Source organism: Carassius carassius, chromosome 1 (genome assembly GCF_963082965.1).
Source record: "Carassius carassius chromosome 1, fCarCar2.1, whole genome shotgun sequence".
Classification (NCBI taxonomy): domain Eukaryota; kingdom Metazoa; phylum Chordata; class Actinopteri; order Cypriniformes; family Cyprinidae; genus Carassius; species Carassius carassius.
In genome coordinates, this window is record NC_081755.1 from 41,795,884 (window position 1) to 41,817,212 (window position 21,329).

General features: G+C 37.2%; 1 protein-coding gene across 2 annotated transcripts; it reads right to left on the reverse strand.

Annotated features, from left to right (window-relative positions):
- Nucleotides 1–2,771: 2,771 nt before the first annotated feature.
- Nucleotides 2,772–20,947, reverse strand: lmx1al (LIM homeobox transcription factor 1, alpha-like). 2 transcript variants are annotated; one of them, XM_059559525.1, is made up of 9 exons: nt 20,765–20,947; nt 18,142–18,224; nt 17,815–17,998; nt 4,658–4,890; nt 4,384–4,547; nt 4,234–4,311; nt 3,716–3,833; nt 3,491–3,646; nt 2,772–3,408 (listed from the first exon to the last, which is right to left on the reverse strand). In XM_059559525.1, the coding sequence occupies exons 1-9, from the start codon at nt 20,806–20,808 to the stop codon at nt 3,251–3,253; spliced, it is 1,218 nt and encodes a 405-aa protein (XP_059415508.1). In that variant the 5' UTR covers nt 20,809–20,947; the 3' UTR covers nt 2,772–3,250. The 2 variants fall into 2 exon arrangements, with proteins under 2 accessions (XP_059415508.1, XP_059415500.1); XM_059559517.1 differs by having other exon boundaries at nt 17,815–18,001.
- Between the last annotated feature and the right edge of the window lie 382 nt (nt 20,948–21,329).

The window sequence follows — 21,329 nt, forward strand, 5'->3', positions numbered from 1 at the left end:
TTAGGGCTGCTTTGCCCGCTGGTTAACAGGAGGGAGGACACTGTTTTGAACCCTTGACCTTTCATTTGGTCCATTTATTAAACATTTTTACCAGAATTGCATACTTATCAGAGAACCATAAATCACTCAGCCAAGCGTCAGTGTTTGAAATGAGTTATATTGAAAAACCAAGAACACCGTACACAAAAAAACACATTGACCACACTGAAAGAAACAGAAAGACGTACCATTTCAACAGCTGTCAGCACCGCAGTCCTTTAAAGGAACATCACCCCACTTTAAATGAAACCGTCCAGTATCACAAATTGCTTCATGAAAATATGTGTATTAAAAACTACATTTCAGTTCGTCAGGTTATGTAAGGTTTTCATAAACAGTTGGTGTTTGTGTAAATCTGTTGTACATTCTTCAATATAAATAATACAGTTCACATATACAGTGTCTCATGCTGCAACATAAATATTCCAATGCGTTAAAAACAGCCAACAGGAACATAATGAGGTAAAAGAAGTGAAGTAAATAACTACACATACAACAATAGAGCTAATTACAACAACAGTCATGTGACCAACACGTCTAGTATTTTACAATAAAGCACAATTAGCAACGCGTTGCCAAGTGTGCACGTCCTGGAACATTTAAGGGGTATTTTTAATACTTTGTGCTATTTTTCTTGTCAGTACTAAAGAGATAGATGTCATATGTATTATTAACCCTGTAACGGCAGTAACCCTGATGATTTCCTCATCTCAGTTTGGAGATTGAAGCACAATCCTACATTTGACCTGAGCCTGCTGCAGAAACAATCAAGGCCCTGTCTCACTTTTTTAATCAGAGGAAATCTACCCTGTGTCCAAAACCTGAAATTAGAATGAAAACGAAAATCTCTTTTGTGGTTTGGTTGCATCATAATGTTCCACATTTGTCAAAGCTATCTTTAATCGAGCAGGGGTGTGTGTTTTGAACGTGTTGACTGAGCACTGTGGTATGTGTGCCTCCTTTTCTCTCTTGAGTCCTGTCAGGACTCCCTCACTCATATTTGCTTTGAGATATATACTTCTGCTTTGACGTTTCATTATTTTGCGGTTTCTTAATTTACTTTTTGTCTCTTTAATTGTGTAATGCAAAGTTAAGGCGGCTGGAAAGTCCCTGTCTGAGAAACTTACAGTAGTTGAAAACCTACCAAATTAAAATTCTTCAGAGAAAATACTGCAATAGCTGTCGACATTTTTAATTTGTGAAAAGAAAAAATGTAAGTTAAATTTGTGTTAAAGGTGCACTCAGTACCCCCCCCCCCCCCCCCATTTAAAGATTCCCCATAAAAAGCTATTTTACATTTTCTACGTTTTTATATTTTCTGTTTTCATTTTAATTAAAGTTTTAGTCATTTAGATGTGTTTTGCCATTTTTATTAGTTTTTTAAACCTCTATATACTTTTCATAAGTTTTTTAGGAATTTTAGTACATCAAGCTTAACTAAATGAAAATGATAAATGTTGCCAAAGCAACTAGATTTTAAAAATGTCACAAAGTTATTTTATAAGTTAGGAAAATCTTTTCGTTTTCATTGCTTTTGTTTTTGTGATGCTGCATCCACAGCAGTAGGTGTCAGTGTAAGTCCAGGACAACTGCTATATTGGTCCGCTCAACACACAAAAACTGAGTGCACCTTTAAAAAACATCATTCCTTTACAAGAAATATTAATGTACATTTGACTTACACCAGCATGCTAGACTCTTTTGGTTTTCACGTTAGCTTTAAATAAAAGCTGATTCGAGACGGACATTACGATGGCAAGGCAGTAAGGTTCGATTCATATGAAACTGACTTGGACTGTGTCTGAAATCACCCCATTAACCCTTGATCGTGTGTTATTTGAGGGGACAGCCATTTATAAACTGTCTCACTTGGTTTCATTCAGTGGTGGTCTGTGTTCACCTTATTTTTCTAATTTGAGCAGGTGTGGCCATTTGCTTCCAGTGTCATTAACTTCCGGCTATTTTTAGCTGTAAAAAACAGTTCGTTTTGCTGCTTGATATTGCAAACTGGTGTGTCTAACCATGTTGTTTTAATGTATTATCTTAATAATGAACACACTGGTTTGTAGTGCAAACAGTTTTACCATTTACTACACTTGTTATTCTTCTCGTTATTTCCCTACAGAGGCTAATGAACCGGAAGTCTCCCACATTCACAGAAAACAGCTTACATCCACGTTGAAAAATAAGGTGGATAGAGAGCTGCAGTGACGTATTTTTGCAGGTCAATCCAGTTTACATAACCTTGGTTCCTTCAGCAAAAACCCAGTACCATTTTTTTAAGCGCATTAAAATAAGCTCTGCGGCCAACAAAACTCTATGATTCCTACATGTTTAGTTCATCACGATAATATGCACACAATGAACACAACGTTTATGGATTTTGAAGCCTAAATACAATCAGCTGAAGTATAAATCTTCCCTAAAAGTTTGAGTTAGTGATTTTAAACTCAATGAGGCTATGAAAGCAACTATTTTGACCCAAATGTGCACTTAGCCACTCGTTAACAGCGGTAGTTTTCAAGTCACTTATAACAGGGGTCACCAATCTCAGTCCTGGAGGGCCGCTGTCCTTCAGAGTATAGCTCCAACACCAATTAAACACACCTGAACCAGATAATCAAGATCTCACTAGGCATACTGACTTTCAAACGGGTGTGTTGGAGCTGGTTGGAGCTAAAGTCTGCAGGACAGCGGCCCTCCAGGACCGAGATTGGTGACCACTGACTTAAAAGCTTAAAATTGACTTCAGAACAATGGAACCGGAAAAGGAAACTTAATAATAGTTTGTTTGAGGGTTTTAGCTTGCAAAAATATGTCACTGCAGTGCTCTGTAGTGAATGAGGTAATTGATTTCGATCAGTTTATCAGTTGTGCAGCGAGCAGAGGGGTAGGTAACACTTACATGTACAGCCGCTCATTGATGTCTTATGCGCCTATAACCATCGCAAAAAATGTTTGAATGAAACAAAGCGAAAAGATAGTGCATATGTATGCTATAAAACATGTATTTCCAGTGAATTCCCATTCTGTCCATGTCAAATTGAATTTTAAGGGTGTGACCCTGTCTTGGTTTGGTTGGTTAAGAGCTTAATTGGCATGACTAAGATAGGCAATTAGTTTTGACGATGAAAGACGCCTCCAGTGAGACTCAATCTACGTGTTGCCCCCTGCAGTGGTGGAGGAGCGCTTTAGGTAGGTGGAACCAGGGTCATGAGGTAAAGTAGGAGTTTTGCATTGAATAGAGGCGATCAATGGGATTTCCTATGCGTCCTGCCAGAACTCCAGCCTCGGCAGTCGACAAGAGACAGTCCCCGAGATGACTGAGGCTTCCATCGCTGTCCAAGTCATGGAAAACCATCTCAGAGTCTAAAATGAAGTCAGCGTTCAAATATAAACAGTAACTGAAAAAATAAGCAATGCTGAAGTTGATGCAGTGGGAGATCCTTACCGTAGGAGTGCATCTGCTCGGGGCCTAGCTGCGGCGGCGTGAGCCCGTGTCGAAACTGCTCACTACCGTATATGTTGGGATCCAAAGCCAGCAGTTGTTGGCGTGGAAGAGAGGAATAAGAGAGCAGCCCGTCCAGTCCGTGACTGCTGGAGCCATCTGTGGAGAGACCAAGCTGGGTTCACACCTTTCATCAAGCCATTTCACACAGTTATGTCCGTGTCTTACCCTCGCTGTCATCGTTACTCTGGCGGCCCCCTCTGCTCGGGCCCCTCCTGGTCCCGCCCATCTGTTCCTGTTCTTGCTGCTGCTGCTGCTGCTGTTGTCTGCGAGCGATCTTCTTCATCTGAACTCACAAAAACAACAGTTTATTGAAGTTCACTGGTCCTGGAACAACATTCCGATATCAATCAAGCTCTGAAAGTGTGTAAAACTTTTATTTTGGAATTGATTAATCATTTGACCATACTAATATATTTATAGATAGATAGATAGATAGATAGATAGATATGGAATCTAATCGACAAGAATTAAACTAAAAGTAGTATGACTTTCAGTTCATTTTAACTCTACTTAAAATCGCCATGTTCTAAGCCTCAGAAATAACACAAACAATGAAAACTCATCCCCTGATAGAACAAGATTGCTGTTTTGCCGTTTCTATCTAGGTGAATCATGACGAAGCAAGATCTAATTTTTCCAACAGGAACGTTTTCAGAATTGATCTCAACATGATGCCAGCGTACCTTTGCTCTCTGGTTTTGGAACCACACCTGCACGACTCTCACCGTCAGTCCAGTCTCAGCTGCCAAAGTTTCTCTGACCTGCAACAACAGCATATGCATGAGCGGTACATACGTGCTGTTTCCACACTTGAGCGGCCTGTGACTGCTGACCTTTCGGCAGGGTTTGGAAGACACCTCGAAGGAAGCCTTGAAGGCGCGCCGCTGTTGTGTGGTCAGGATGGTTCGTGGTCTCTTGGATCTCTTGTGCTCCTTCCCATCATCCCCAGCCTTCCCTCCAGCAGAGACACCACCACCATCCTCATCCTCGCTCTTTACTGCAAAGGGAAACTGAGCATTCGCTTAAAGGTGAAGAGAGTCATTTCTGGACTATGTTAACATCTCTTCTGTAGTTTCACATAACCTTCAGCGAGGTCTCTGAGGTTACCTGAATCGGTAGGGGCCGGACTGATGGCTGCCAGCATCTCTCTCTCCTTCTCATAGTCTCCCCGGCAGAGCAGCTGTCCTTCCTTTAGCACAAACTCATCACCTCTCTGCAGCCGGCGCTCACACTCGCAGCAGCTGAAGCAGCTCAGGTGGTACACCTGTCCCAGCACACGCATGATGAGCTCTGAGCGGCTGATCGCCTGCAGACAGGCACTGCACTTCCGCACAAACAACCTGCACACACACACACACACATGCATGTTATTGATGTGTTTCTGAATGTTCACTTCATGCAATGTTTTGTCTGTAACACTGGGTGGCAATATTTGACAACAGACTAGATGTCACACAAGCAAGAAGTAAAAATGTATAATTTAACTAGTGTTGCCAACTATTAATCGCATTCCAAAAAAATGTTTTGATTTACATTGTGTGTGTGTGTGTACTGTATATTTATTATTTATATATAAATACACACACATGCATGTATATATTTAAGGAAAACATGTTTATATATCAAATATGTTTTTATATAATATAAATTACATGATACATGATTACATCATATACTCTGAAATATTTTCAGAGTATATGATGTATGTGTGTGTATTTATATATACATAATAAATATACACAGTACACACACACACACACATATGTAAACCAAAACTTTTATTCTGGATATATTTTAACTATTTTTTAGCAAGTAAAACGCCTTTTCGTTGAATTCTAAAAACACCCACATTCAGATCTTTAGTTATTTTTATAAAGTAAACGTAAGAATAACTTTTGTATTGTTCAGTAATATTTCAAATAGAACATTTACTAGAATGAATCAATTTAGGTTTAATCCATATAAAGAATAATTACTTTAAAATGTATCAGACGTAATGCATCAGGCTTTTGAGGAATGTATATTTATTCATCTCTCAGTCATCATTGTATTGCTCTGCATTCTGTTTTGAAACTAAAAGCTACCAAGCTTTGATAATAAAAGCATACAAATATAATATTTTACGACAAACTATTGGCAGATATAGAATAACAATTTATATGCATTTATGCAAGTAGTCAGCTATACTTAAAAAAAATATATCACTTGACATATAGTCATAAAAGCCTGATGTATCAAATATGATACTGAACAAAATATACATGCAAATTTTTTCATAATATAGTCCATTAAAAACAGTTTATAAACATTTAAAAATATATATATTTTAAAGATTATTTCACATGTCAGGTTTTACAGGGCTGATATTATTAATGTATTAAGCTGCCTTTAAGCTGTACATTTTATCAGTGTGTCATCTGGGAATTGAACCCATGACCTTGGTGTTGCTGGCACCAGGCGCTATGGTAAATGTTTTTAAACTTAATGAATTTCCAAAATGATTAGCAAATACAGGGATGTACAGGGCACAAGTGAGCAAATGTATTAAGAAGGTAATTTGTCCTGCTACTAACCCTAAAAAATGCCTCTAGCTCTCTTTAAACTGTGCTTTCTTTCTAAACAGCTCATCAGCATCACAACTGGTTTTAAAGGCACTCTCGCTCTTCAATCCCCACCAAATCCCTCATTTTTTCTTCCTCTCACCGCTTGATATTCTCTGCCAGAATTCCCTGTCCTCCCTCTCGCGCTCCCAGCCTCCCTCCCCGGCTCCGTGAAACTAATAAAGACAGGATTAATTAGATTGTTGTTTAAACAGTGCGATGCCCAGACAGACGCTGTAAACTCATAACCAGGGATTGAGGATAGCATGGGGTTAATCTCTCCTCTCTCTTTTCCACACACTCGAATAAACACACCATACTCACACACACACCCACATTTACCAGAACCTTTTTACAGCCATGCTCATGTACTCTCATAAATATTGACAGGCAGTCAATATCACAGACGAACCTTTAGACGCTCATATGGTGTCGATGACAATCTAATCCTTCTGCACAGTTCATTAAGCCAAAGCAACTGTCACCAATCACCCAAAATGTGACATAAACCAGTGTGAAGTAACTGTCACACACCTGAACCGGACAACAAAACGTTTTGTTGCTAGGGTGTTTTGGGTAGATGTTGTTTACTGTCCCAAGTTTATGATATTATAATCTCAGGACCCTACTTTAGTGCTTTTTTTGTCAACCAAACGTTTGATTAACAAAACATTTTAGAGGTGAGGAACAGAAGAAATGTACATTTGATGGATAACACAGACTTCATGACAGTTGCAGAGACGGATGGTGGGAGTTCTGGTGTGTGTGTGTGTGTGTGCTGAGGAGCACCGAGTGCCGGAGATGAAGGTGTCATATCAGAAATCTGCTGAAGGGAGAGTCAGCCAGGTCCACACGTTCTAGCCTCTAATCTGCACGGATGTCATGATCCTGTCCGAAACACAGCTGCTATGGCGAATCTGTCTCAATCCATCTGCCAAAAATGCCAAATTACCAAATCACCACCTACTACACCCAGACCACAGAAGACCAACTCTGAGCAAAACCCACACAGAAACTGACTCAAAGAGTTAATCTCATGAAACCTGTCAAAATAATTGCAAATTATATTTTTCTTAATTAATTTTTCTAAATTATTATTATTATTTTTTTTACAGTATTTAAATAGATAATATTTCAAGTAATTTCTTCCCAATTCTCAGTAAAATAATGCCAAAAAGTGGTATTCTCAATACAATCATGTGAGAAAAAATGATGGCGAGTTATAAATCATGGTTGTATCTGAATAAAAAAAGATAAAAAATGAATGACAATTATTACACTGGAAAAGAAACTGACTTTGAAACCATTCTCGCTCAAAACTATTCACAAAAAGTTACAAAGAAACAGAAAAATAATACTAAATTAAATGTGAAATTGTATTTTCTAAAACACATGCCAATTACCTTTTTGTTTACAAGTTAAAAAAAATATATATATTCATAATTTTTTTTCTGTACACTGTACAATATTTGGGGTCAAATATTTTTAATTGTCATGAAAATATTACAAAACACTGCAAACAGATACATTAAATGTGACAGTTACAGAAATAACACCACGTTTTGCACTTAAACATACACAGACCTAAAAACCGGAGTTAACTGAGGATGAAACTATCTTGGGGGAAAGCAATTATGATTGCGGGAAGGCAATCAGGCACTATGAACGTGTAAACTGTGTTCATGATGTCAATTCAATAAGGTTTTACATGAATCTATAGCCAAATCATACTGTGGGGGCACAATCTATGCATGAACACATCATTTTACATAATCAAACACTTACTGTCATAGTTGCGAGGTTTGTCTCGCAGACTTTGGTGCATCTTTGTATATATATGGAGGCAGTATGTAAATCATATACATGTACACATAATTGCAAGGGTTGGTGCGGTGTGTGTGTGTGTATGAGTGAGAGAGAAAGACAGAAAGCGGATATTGCTGTGAGGGAAGATGGCTCAGAGCCAGGGTTCAGTAATCACATCATCTTCTTTTATTAAATCTCACTGCACTGCTTCTGCGTTATTAAAATCTCCCAGCATTCCCCACAACCCACTCCCGCCACCCTCCCTCCCGCCCTCCCCGACACACCAATATTCACAATGATGAAATATGAGAAAACCAACAGGTAGCTGATAAAAATGTACACATCAGACCACTCGCACGCAAAAGAGAAAGCACAGGTGAGCAGCTAAACCGTTCAGTACTGACACATATTATACTGCCCCAATCATGTCACAGATGCACACTTCAGTGCGCACATGCTTAGCATGCAAACGGTGCTATGCAAAAAAATACTTAAATAACACTCGACTATATTGAGCATGCATACTTTAATTGTCTAATTATGTTTTGATTGCACTGAGACACATCATAACTTTTGTGTTTATGCTAATAAAACTAATTGTGTCATTGTACACTATAAAACACTCTCCGCTGAATGGATTACTAGTCATATGAAGAACACTTCAACAGGGTTATTAGAAAGTGTACTGTATATCAAGGTGGCAATGAAATTAAAATGGCATTTCCTGTGGTGCCTTGTGTATTAATGAGACTTAATATTTTTAGATGATCATGTAAAAAATCAAGGGTGAAAAATAACGGTAATGATTTGGTTCCATTTGTTAACATTAGTTAAAGGGATAGTTGACCTAAAAATGAAAATTACCCCATGACTTACTCACCCTCAAGCCATCATAGGTGTAAATGACTTTCAGATGAATACAATCACAGCTATATTAAAAAATCTCCTGGCAAGGGATAAGCTTGCAAGCTTTATAATGGCAGTGAATGGGAGTCGAGATTTTGAAGCCCTAAAAAGTGCATCCACCCATCATAAAAAGTGCTCCACACGGCTCCGTGGGGTGAATAAAGGCCTTCTGAAGTCACGTCACTTTTATTATTCTAGCGGTTTTAACAATACAGATTGTGCAGTACAGCTTCACAGTATTAAATAGGAAAATAGTGTGTCACTGCAAAATGACAACAGTAAACACTCAATTTTCTGTTAAATGCAGTTCATCATTGAATTCAGTGATGTCATTGTCCAGCTCAATTCAATTTAAATCCTCGTTTGGTACGTCTAATTTGTGACTGGTGTTTTATTTTGCTCTCTTTACTGCACTTCCACATTTGTCCCCACGTTCGCCTTCGTCCTACATCATCCACTGGAAAGCCACTCTCACACATGTAGGACAGTTAGCAGAAGCTAGGGATTATGATTTATAAAGTTTTAAATATGGATATTTCATCTTAAAAAAATGCATTGATTTGCTTCAAAAGGCCATTTTTCACCCCCCGGAGCCATGTGGAGCACTTATTATGTATGGATGCACTTTTTTGGGCCTCAAAATCTCAACCCCAATTCACTGCCATTATAAAGCTTGGAAGAGCAAGGACATTTTTTAATATAACTCTGACTGTATTCGTCTGAAAGAAGAAAGTCATACACCTAAGATGGCTTGAGGGTGAGTAAACCAAGGGGTAATTTTCATTTTTTGGTTGAACATTACCGTTATCTACATTAGTTAATTTGAACTAACAATGAACACTAATTTTTTATTATTGATTTCACCATATCTCTGTTAATATTATTAGACCTGAACTATAACAACAAAGAGTATTTTATTAACTAATATAAGCTATGATTTAAAAATACTGTAACAAATATATTGCCCATTGTTAATGTTAGTAAATTCATTAACTCTATTATAATAATATGAGACCTTATTGTAAAGTGTTACTGAAATACAATTAATTAGTAATATTATACAATATTTGATTCTGTAATGGACCAAACGTTCTGGATGCAGAGAAAGAAACGGCATACAACCAACTTTGTGTCTCAGTATATTTTCCTGAATGACTCTACCTTGCAATGGCCTGCCAATGCTGTAAATTTCTGGTCAGGTAACCCAAAATGTACTTAAATCATCTAAGTGATTCAAATTATAAACAGGAAGATAAAAAAGAACATTTAGTTACACTAACAAAATGGTTCTATCAGGTAACAGTCCACCCAAAATCTTTTAGATTTTTTTATAATTTACTCTCACCCTCATGTTTTTCCAAACCCGTGTGACTTTTTCCTTCTTTGAAACACAAAAAAGGTATAAAGAAAAAAAAAATTAAACTATTGTTTTCTGTATAATGAATATCAGTGGGGTCCATAATATCGATGAAGAAAAAAATCGTTTTTTTTGTTCCACAGAAGAAGTTTGTACAACAACGGGAAAACCATTAAAATTTTGGGGGAACTATGCCTTCGACACATTTCACACTGATGTCTCATTCTTCAATATACTACAAAATCCTTTGTAATTCTTTTTTAATTCATTAGCTACTTGTCAACAGAGCAAAGGTTTATAGAAAATCCTGATTCTGATAGTTGATCTGTTGTAGAATACGATGGGTGTCATAATATCCCATCTTAGAGAATTTCACACTATGTTTGGTGAAGAATATGCACTATTGGTGTGCTGACGTACTTATTATGATGCATTCCCCGATTGACAGACTAAACTGTCCATACGTTACAACAATCACACATCAGTTTCCTGCATCCCTCGTGTGTGTGTGTGTGAGTGTAATACTCGAGCGCTCAGGGACCGACGGGATCGATGTGTTGAGTTGTGAGAGGCGAGAGTGAGTCTGTGAGTGTGTGTATGTGTGTGTTTGGATAAAACTGCTAATCCCCAGGCCACCAGAACGCAATATCCTGTCAGCCAGATTCTCATTTCCTGTCTCTCTGTGGCAAGGCGAGAGAGAAAAAAGACGCGCAGAGGGGGGATGGGGGATTCGTTGCCCCAGAAACAAAAGATACGGCAGCCCTGTTTGAGGATGTCTATGGCATTCTTCCTATCTCCACCCCTCCCGCTTTCATTTTTTGCCGTTCTTCTTTTATTATCTCAGATTTAATAAAGCCAAGGCGAGCAGCTTGTTCTGCCATGAAACATTTATTAGCTGTCTGTAATGAAATTGTTGTGCGGGAGGTGAGGTGATGGAGACTCATCACACATTATGCAAAAACAGTGGCAATATCACAAGAGCAGACACCTCCAGCTCATCTCTCCTCTTCCTCTGTCATCTTCCTCTGTGCACCTCTGTTTGTCACCTCCATGGCCTTCTGACATCCCCTGAGCTCTCCTTCACTGTCTGCTCTTCTCTCCCTCTGTCATTGCCTGATACGTACAGTATATGTTCTGAAAAATAAAGGTTCTCTATTGGCATCCATGGTTCCATGAAGAACGTTTAACATCCATTCCACAAAAGGTTCTTTATAGTGAATAAAAAGATACTTTAGATCATTCAAATGTTCTTCACATTAAGAAACAAGTGGTTATTTGAAGAACTGTTCACTGAAAGGTTCTTTGAGGAACCCAAAAGGGCACTGCTGCGAAAACCCTCTTTTGGAACCTTTATTTTTGTGGCTTCAACGGGAACTTCAGGCTCAGAAAAACAAGACATGTTTTCCAAAAGCAGTAATTCAGGCAAGAAAATTTTACTAATATTAGTAATATTTTCTTGCCAGAATTACTGCTTTTGGAAAACATGTCTTGTTTTTCTTGGCTTGAATTACCACAATGTGTTTATGTCCTTATTTAAAGTACCATGTAAAAATATTCACCAAAAGGAGTACACACATACAGTTATATGCTTAAAACTAGAACTACATTCTTACAAAAATAAAGGTTCCCAATGAGGATTTTCACAGTGATGCCATAGAACAACCATTTTTTGTTCCCAAATGGAAAAGTTTTTTGTCATGTCATAGTAGGGAAAGAAATGGAAGTCAATGGGGACCATCGACTGTTTGATTACCAGCATTCTTCAAAATATCTTCTTTTATGTTCAACATAAGAAAGAATCTCATACAGGTTTGGAATGACATGATAGTGAGTAAATGATGACAAAATTTGTTTTTGGTGGAATTATTCCTTTAAAAAAAACGTATTTTCTAAGTATGAAGAACATTTTGAACCACCTTTTGTAGAATGGAAAGATTCCATGGATGTAAAGGTCCTTCAAGGAACCATCAATGCCAATAAAGAACGTTCATTTTTAAGATTAAACTAGAAGGGGATGTTTTATATTTCGGAGTGAGTGGCTTGTCACCGTGATGCTAGGATGTTGTGGGTGGTTGCCAAGGTCTAGCTAGTTGCCTGGTAGTTGTTTATTTCTAAATCTGACTTGAATCCCTTTTTGTTCATTTTTTCAACAAACAGGAGATCATCAAGAAGAAAACTTAACAAACTGACCAACAAAAAGTACTGCCGATCATGCCCGGTTTGAACTAAAACCCAGATTTACATAAAAGTGATGGCTTCAACTGATTGAAGCTTTATTGCATTGCGTCTGATTGCATATGCCACAATTTAAGTACAGTATAAGTTATAAAACGAATGGCTTCAGCCGGAGACAACCCAAGCTACGGCAGCGTCCTACACCATATTCCTGTCTGACAGTACAGCAACTCTCTAACCACAACACAGCTTGTAGTCATGTCTAAGAACATAATTAGCAGCGTTCCCAATCAAGACCGCTCCACCCCCTCCCCGTTCCCACAGACGCAAAGAGACAGCGAGCAGAGAGATGATTAAGCGAAAATGTGGGATAAATGGAGAGATAAACTGATTGGTGTCATCACGGCTATAAATCTCAACAAGTAGGTAATGAAGTTTGGAGCAGAAATATTATTAGAAATCAGACAGTGATGGACGAGCTAGAGGAGAGATGCACGGGGAGGAAGAAAGACCGAGCAAAAGAAAGGTGAAGACTGCGGTAACCATCAACTGAAGTGCTCATAATAATGACTCCGACTGAAGTTTTTGGGAGAATGGTGTTACTGTAAAATGATTGACATAGAAGAATGTATTATTTTGTAGTCGCTCTTTCAAGTACAGGAGACCGAGGCTGCATTTAAATGACTATTGTGACGTCGACATGATGACATTGCTTACCATAAAAATTATTTGTCCTTTATGTACTTAAAAAAAAAAAAGTAGAAAATAAAGGCCATGTTGAGACAATCTGCTTACAATCTGCTTGTTAAGTCATGACATATCAAATTAAAAGTGCCTCTGGATCCGAACCTCTCAAGCTGTTTATGAGCACTCTTTATTTATTGCATCTTTATGCAAAGCTTTTCAGAAAAGATGAATCACTGTCTGGACAACTAAGATAATGGTCAAGATTTTGTACCACTGTAGCATACAACTAGTATATTTATTAGCACTGTTATTTGATTTTGGGATCTGATGGGTCATTTGGACCTGGAGAATAAAAGTGAAATGTTTGCAGAAATGTGGAGGTTATAATGAAAAAGTTCTGTTAAACCGTGAGTATTATTTGAGCTGTAAAGCGGTTTTTGTTATTGTTTTACGGTTTTAGGAGTTACATTTACTTTAAAGTAGTAAAATTGTTAGCAAGGGATGTTTTCACACTGAAATCATGATAGCAAGCATATTGTTTACAATCTATCTAAAACTGTGAATATTAATTTCGCCCTTACTGTAACCCCAATTTCTGCATTTTTAAGAAATGGAGCGAAAACTGGAAACTATTTTTTGTGTTAATAATCAGCATTAAGCCACAAATGTTGTCAAATGTACTTAACCGAGTCAAAATATTCTGGATTCAAATCCATATTCAATCTGAACTATTCTGGTAGTATCAAGTATCGACTTTGTCTCAGATGTTTTTCATAAAAACTAGTGCTTTCAAGCGATTAATCGTCTATGACTTATTGATTACAGACTTTTTTTTTATATTTTGACTAATCCAGGCACATTTCAGGACATTTTTGAGACCTCTTCTAAAATTCTCAAAGACACATGATATAACTGGGTCTTTTTCTCAGGAGCAAAGTCTGAGAAGCATGAGACTTTAGCCAAAATCTCAATTTGCTAGGAGCAACGAGTGAGATATTAAAGAGCTCACATACGTGATTTTTCGTCCTTACTAGCATCTCTTTACACACTGGGGGCTGTTTTCGTCCAGTTTCCCACCCCGCAGAGTGATCTATTAAACTTGGGGCATCTTAAATATCCGCTCCCCTGTCTCCGCTCTGATAGGCCTATGAGACCCTCGCTAGTCTAATTCTCTTCCAAGGATCCAGGCACCGTACCCTGGGGCTGAGAGCCTTTATTGGTCTGGGACTGGTTCCACTAGGCTGGGCTGCGTGGTTATCTGATGCTGTGTTTGTCGAAGTCAGCCAGGAAGACAGTAATGGAGAGAATTTGACCATTTCAGGGATGTTCGTGGGTTTAATGAAAAGGGATTTTGCTTTGACTTTGGTTTCTGTAAGTGAATAGGTGTTGCTTGAATAAGTGAAAAATGAGTAGTAAATGAAAGTCAGATTCTGATGATGATGAGAACATCAGGAACGTAAGGAATCTTAAAGCTGATGTTGTTTGCATGTTCGTTGTCTTATTGTGTACAGTATTTTAAGTGAAAAATGTCTTAGTAATATTTTACTAAAATGTAATCTGAAATCAATCCCTTTTTACAACTCCTTAAATTTTGGTATTTAACGTCCTCTTTTTGTGATCCGAAGTTGGCGTGAAATGAAAATGTAGCTATTTTCTAAAGGCATGTTATTGATCTTATTGTACAGTAGATTATTAAATCATGCATATGATTACATTTTAAAAAATTTTAAATTTCATTACTCAATCTTCTAGTTAAATTACAGACTTTTTTTTGGTTGATGTATGCCAGACTTCTCCAATCATTTAGTCTGTTTAACTCTCCTTCACACCTGCCTCCATCCAATCAACACTTGATAAACAGAGCCAAGTTCTTTTTCAATAATTCATTCGACTCAGACGTAAATTACAGTAAGGAAGAAAAGAGCTGCCCCTACTTCTATTTCATCTTCACTTTAATATGCGATGAAAGAAACTGCCCTATACATCTCTCACTGAACACACTGTTTTACTTGGAAACATGTCATAATATGAAAATAAATATTCGAAAAAAATATGAAGAACCTTTAACAAACAAAGAATCTTTCCATTCCACAAAAGGTTCTTTTTAGTGAAAAAAGTTCTTTAGATTATTCAAATGTTCTTCACATTAAGAAAAAAGTGGTTCTTTTTAAAAATGTTTACTGAAAGGTTCTTTGAGGAACCGAGGTTCTGTGAAAAAACTCTTTTGGAACCTTAGATAGTATTTTATTTTTTCCACGAAATTCCTTTTTTTTTTTGCACCATCAAAGATTCCTTGGCTCCCCAAAAATGGAGTGCACACTTGCTGTAGATGGAGCAGAGTGGTGGGCGCTGACGGACAGACAGCGGAGAACACAAGGAGATATTGTTGTGGATTCACTCAAGGTCACTTACACAACAGTGTGCCAAGTCTCCTCCAAAGATACACCACATACCACACCGCAGCCTCAATATTCCCAAATAATGTTGGCCAAAATTAGACATTTTCATTCAAGCACAAAAAAAATGCCTATATGAGAAAATGAGAAAAACTTAAATCTCCACGATGTAGTAAAAAAGGCTGAATGATAAACGAGTTCAAATAATACAAATGGACCAAGCTCAAGGGAATAACAGCAACAGCTTGCACAAGAACAGTTTCTCTGCTCTCTGATCCCAGAACAGCCATCTCACTTGTAATTGTTGATCACTTTTACCCTTATTATGACATCCTTGCTACGCTGCAAGCACCCATGCAAAACAATTATCAAATCTATACTCCCATTTTTCTTCAACGGTGTGAAGAAAAGCAGTTAGTATGGTAATTTCATACCCTGAAACAGTCCTGGATCTCTGGTGATCTATCTTTCAGGGAACATATATAGAATTATTTTATATTCCCTCTGGGAATTCTTCCTGCAAACTTTTCTATCCTCTTTTATTCTCTCTCCTGTCCATCTTATTCCTTTCAGTTGGCCTCCAGATGTCAGCAACAGAGGGAGTGTTCACACGGCTCAACGGTGTCTGACACTTCTCACAACTTCGATAACAGGCCACAAAATCGTCCTTCAACTGTCCGCACTCCTGCTGATGTCACTGGGAAATTATGGTTTCTCGGAATCTCCCTCTGACCCAAACTGATACAGAATGATTCATCAGAGCACCAGCAGTTAAACGGGTAGTTCAACCAAAAATGTCAATTCTGTCATTATTTACTCACAATGTTATTCCAAAGACTTTGTGTGCATGTACTGTCTTTATTTTTTGGCTCTTCAAATTTGGTTTTCCACAGAATTAAACCAGTTGTGGGTTTGGAATGAGATGAGGGTGAGTAAACAATAGTCAATTTATAATCAGATTGATGTTTATTTAGTCTCATGAACTAATCAGTGCAGGAGACTGAATATTTACTAAATACCCCCCCAAAAAAAAGCCCTTGTGGCATATATGTCATTCAAGGCAAAAATGACAGTGATATACTCTTTGTATTCCTTAGTTTGGAATACATTTAATGCACATGTCATCAAATATACAAACCAAAATGCAAAATTTAGGGTTCATATAAACGGAACTTTCAGAATCTGGAATCAGATTGGATTCATTTCCGATTTACGAAAATTTGTAAACATACCTAGAAATCACAGAATTTTATATTTTGGGGTTGAACTATATCTTTAAGAATCAGATTCCAACCTTTTGGAACATACATCAACTAAACCTACCTTCACCAATATTTAACTTACACATACATCAACTAAACCTACCTTCACCAATATTTAACTACATATTCTTACAGAAATTGACCAGCCCCCTTAGTTACTGTTGCTATTTCCGACAAAGCCATGCCACTCTCACACCACACATCATGTTCTCAGTGAAACATACATCGCGGAGCAATGGGAAACCTGACAACACGCCGGCCGACAGACAAGACAGAGCAAGTTACTTCTGGAATGAAACAAAGCTTTCAATTTTTGCCATTTATTAAGAAATTCAGTTGTAAACCAATCATCTCTTCCTCTTTACTAGTTATGAATAAACACCAGAAAGAATCTTGTTTCAACCACGGAAAGACGCCTATACAACGTTGTTCAAGTTCAAGTCCACCGACGTTAATCTACTCTACAGTCTGGTATATTTTGACAGATTGTGCGTTATGATTGGTCAGATCGCCCGTCAATCACACTCCCTGCGAAGGGTCAATTCCAGTAACACTTTATCTTACAGTGTCCTTGTTACACATTATATGTATGTACACTAAAAATAAAATATAATATAGTAGGCTATAGCAACCAATTGCAAATCTAACCCTAAATCTATATTAAGCGAGATAATTCATATTACTCAGTATTTATTTGTGTAATTACACCGCAGTTGCAATACCTTACAATAAAGGGTTACACTTTATGTGTCCTTGTTGCAGTTTAATTATATATTTAAGTTCGGAGTAATATTAATTAACTACATGTTACTATATAGTTAGGGTTAGGATTACCTGCATGGAATTATGCATAATTTATTGTTATTATAACAGTAAGTACACATAATGTGTGCAACAAAGACACCTTCAAATAAAGTGTAACCAAAGTTCCTTATATTCCAGAACAGAGTATCAGCATGATCAGAAGATCAACACACCCATGAGGCATTTGCAGAGAGATTAGGGGAATGTTTTGACTATGCTATGACTTTGATGGGGTGTATACAGACACACGTTGCACATTGAACTGTCTTACTTCTCGTAATCATGCTTGCAGTAAAGCAAGCAGTCGCGAGAGTAGCAGGTCCCGCTCAGCGCGCTGCGACACACTGCACACTTGACACACGTCTCATGCCAGGACAGTTCATTGACACGCAGGAGGAAGCGGTCCGCGATGGGAGACTCGCACCCTGCACATACCTCACCTCCTCCCACGTGCTCTGCTGGAGGAGAACAGAACAGGTGTCAGCTGACAGGACACACACAAATGTGCCAGCCATGAGGGCCTCCAGACACATGTGTTACAGCACTGATATTAATATGGAAAGATTAAGAAACGATAAACGAAGAAGGAGAGTCTCACCGTAAGGTGTGGCGGAGGGGGCCTGCTGAAGACATGATTGGTTTTCTTCTGTTTTCATTCCGTTCTTTCCTTTGGAGTGCTGACTGAAAAAAAAACAACATAAAGACTCAGATGTAAAGACAGCAGTCGGTCTGTGATAATGGGGAACTATTGTAAGCTGTTTGTTATTGCTCAATATTTTTATCATATTTTATTAATTTATTTACATGTAATGTGGGTAAAAAGCACACTGTAGTGTATTGTTACTGTAAAGTTACTGACAATAATCTGTGAGGAAACAGTATCATTGGTTTCATTAGTAAAAGCCAAAATCAGGTCCTGTTTTGGGCCCATTTTAAAATTTAGTAAAATATGTCAATTTTTTAAAAAAGGGATAATGCAAAAAATATATACATTATTAAAAATAACATTACATGCCACCTTCTGTAAATGATGTTTTTATAAGTAAAAATGGTCTTGTAGCTGATGGGGAAAATTCCTTTCAAGAAGCATTGTATTTGTTTACGTTTCATTTAAATAGGCCTTTTTATATTTATTTTGTTATCAAGTGTTTTAAATAGCATTGTATGTAGTTAAATTCACCTTTACTGCAGTATTTTAGCCATATGTGTAACAGTTAAGGTGTTTTGTGTCAGTGTCTTTATCACGATTGCTGGAGAAGCCAGTTTTGTTTAGTCACCGTTTTTCTCATTAGAAAAACATCTTAAGAGGTCAAATATTATGGTATATATACTGATATTATATGATTTGACGACGTGTAAAGTCAGAAACGGCAGGCTACGATACAGGCATGTAATCTAGTAATGTCTGGAAAAATGTCAAGTTGTGCGTCGACGCTGCCAACTTTTATCTTTTATCGTATAGGCCTAGATGTAACATTTATTTACAGTGTAGTCTATTCTAGACGCGCGCGCTCTCGTAGTATCGGTTTCAAGAAAGACATAACTTCTTTTATTTGATCTGACTCTTTGAAAGGGGAAGTGTTTAATGAATGCACGAGCAGGCTGGATGTGTGTATCGTGCTAATAAGTCAGGAGCTCGTGCAGGTGAATTGTCACAAATAACGCTTTTGGTAACGTTAGCTATTTTGCAAAACGACACAACACAAAAACAAAGACGCCATCAGATTTAAAACAGGAAGCATATTGCCTCAGAAATAATAACGGATGACGCTTGAGATTATTGTAATTTAGAAACACGTAAGCTTTCACAATAAATATGCATTTGAGAATTACACTGTTTGGCAGTTTGGTTTATTTAGAAAAAGAGGAAAATCGTTATGTTAAATTGTATTTTATTGTCTACTTTGCTTTTAGAATATTCAGGTAAAAAAAAAATTACTCGGCTATAATCTTTGTTGGTGGTTAAATTATTAGGCTGTTATTGTTATCTGCTTCTCAAAAATCCCTTTTCCTTGGTAATTTCAAGTTTCAATATATATTTTTTCCCCATTAATAATGCAGTTAATTGCATGAGTCGATTAGCTTATTAAAAATACAAGAGCTAATAACGGGTCATCACTGTCTCAATGAGGAATAATCACACTGCGATATTCGCGTTTATGTGGAAGCATGCATCTTATAGGCTATAGCCTAAATATTTTTACATTTATATATTTTTTCGAAGCTATACGTGTTATCAAAAATATAGGTGTATTTAAATACCGTCTGTTAAATATAACTCGGTTACAATAGGCTTTATGACCCACTTGTCGTCGGATAAGGGGAATAACCTAATTATGATGATTGCGGCTGATCTATGCCAATTTTAAGTGAAGAAAAAAAATCTACTTATCATTCCAAGTATTTCAGTAAGTAGTGGGCTATTAGCTATAGGCTACGACAATAAACTGGTCCAATTTGATACTGACTGTTTCATGATTTGATATTTTGAAGTGCGTTCAGTTTGTTTCAATTAAAGTTTAGTGTTCTTTTTCATTCGAAGATGTTCCATGACAAGACATGTCAGTGTTCTGTGACGTGATATAAAATGCAAACATAAATATGAACAATATTAATAGTTTTTTAAGCTATGTGTGAAATAGCAGCGCTTTCCTTTATGATGTCAATTTGATCATTTTTTTTTTCACTCGAAACCAAACCATTTCTAAACTTACTACAGAATCTGCTGCCATAATACACTCAAGGCCACCGTGGAGTTAACTAATTTTTAAAGTTTGATATTTTATATTTTCTTTATATTATCCTTCACACTTTCCTGAAAAGATTGATATTATTCTTATTTATTTTTTGTAAATGTTACTTAAATTTCCGACACGCGTCCGTAAATTTTTCCTATCATCTGTCTTATGCTGAATTCGTGAAATTTAGACTCATGTTTTACCAAATACAGACACGGCAGACGTATTAAAGTATCAGACATAAATAGGCAATGTTAGATTAAAATAAATTAATTCCTATAAATAAATTCATAAACACCAGCGCAGCAAAACATCGCATTTCTGTCAAATGTAGCCTAAATTACAGTAGACAATATGGCTATACATATGTAAAAGTCATGAGAAATTATCGTGCATGTTTCTATGTGAACACACTATTAGAAAAGTTCAAATATCAATAGTGTGATAGATGACAGCAGGTGATGCTTAGTCCCGTGCACTTACCTCGGGCTAAAACACACTCCTCCTGAGATTTCTGTTGGTAACATCAAAATACCTTTGAAGAAGAGGACGAGCAAGAGTGCTCCAGAAGCCAAACTTTAGTGTTATAGTCCAAACTGCACGCAGTGGCGCAAAACCATTGCCAGACTGTGTGTGTGATGCTCAGGCGCGCGCTTTATGTGATGAAGACTCGGGCTGCGCGCGCACAGTGAAGGAAGGAAACATCAAGGAGGGGTGCAAGAAGATGAAAAAGAAACTGTTTTATTCTGTCTGATATGCTGTTTTAAACAAATAGATTGAGAAATTACTATAGCAATTATAGCCTATATAATAATCTCAGACTCTAGGTAAAAATAATTAGTCTGAAGATGAAAGACATATTGTGAACGAGGGCTAATATATTGGTTTTTAATGAATCAAGTAAATGAGGAACGTGTCATTTCTGCACAGCTGAAATCAGACACCTTTCAGGATGATGTGCGCTAGGTTAAATAACCTACAAAATCAAATGTCTATATTCAAGCAGTAGCCTATATAAACGTATATTTCGAATATATGATAAACACAA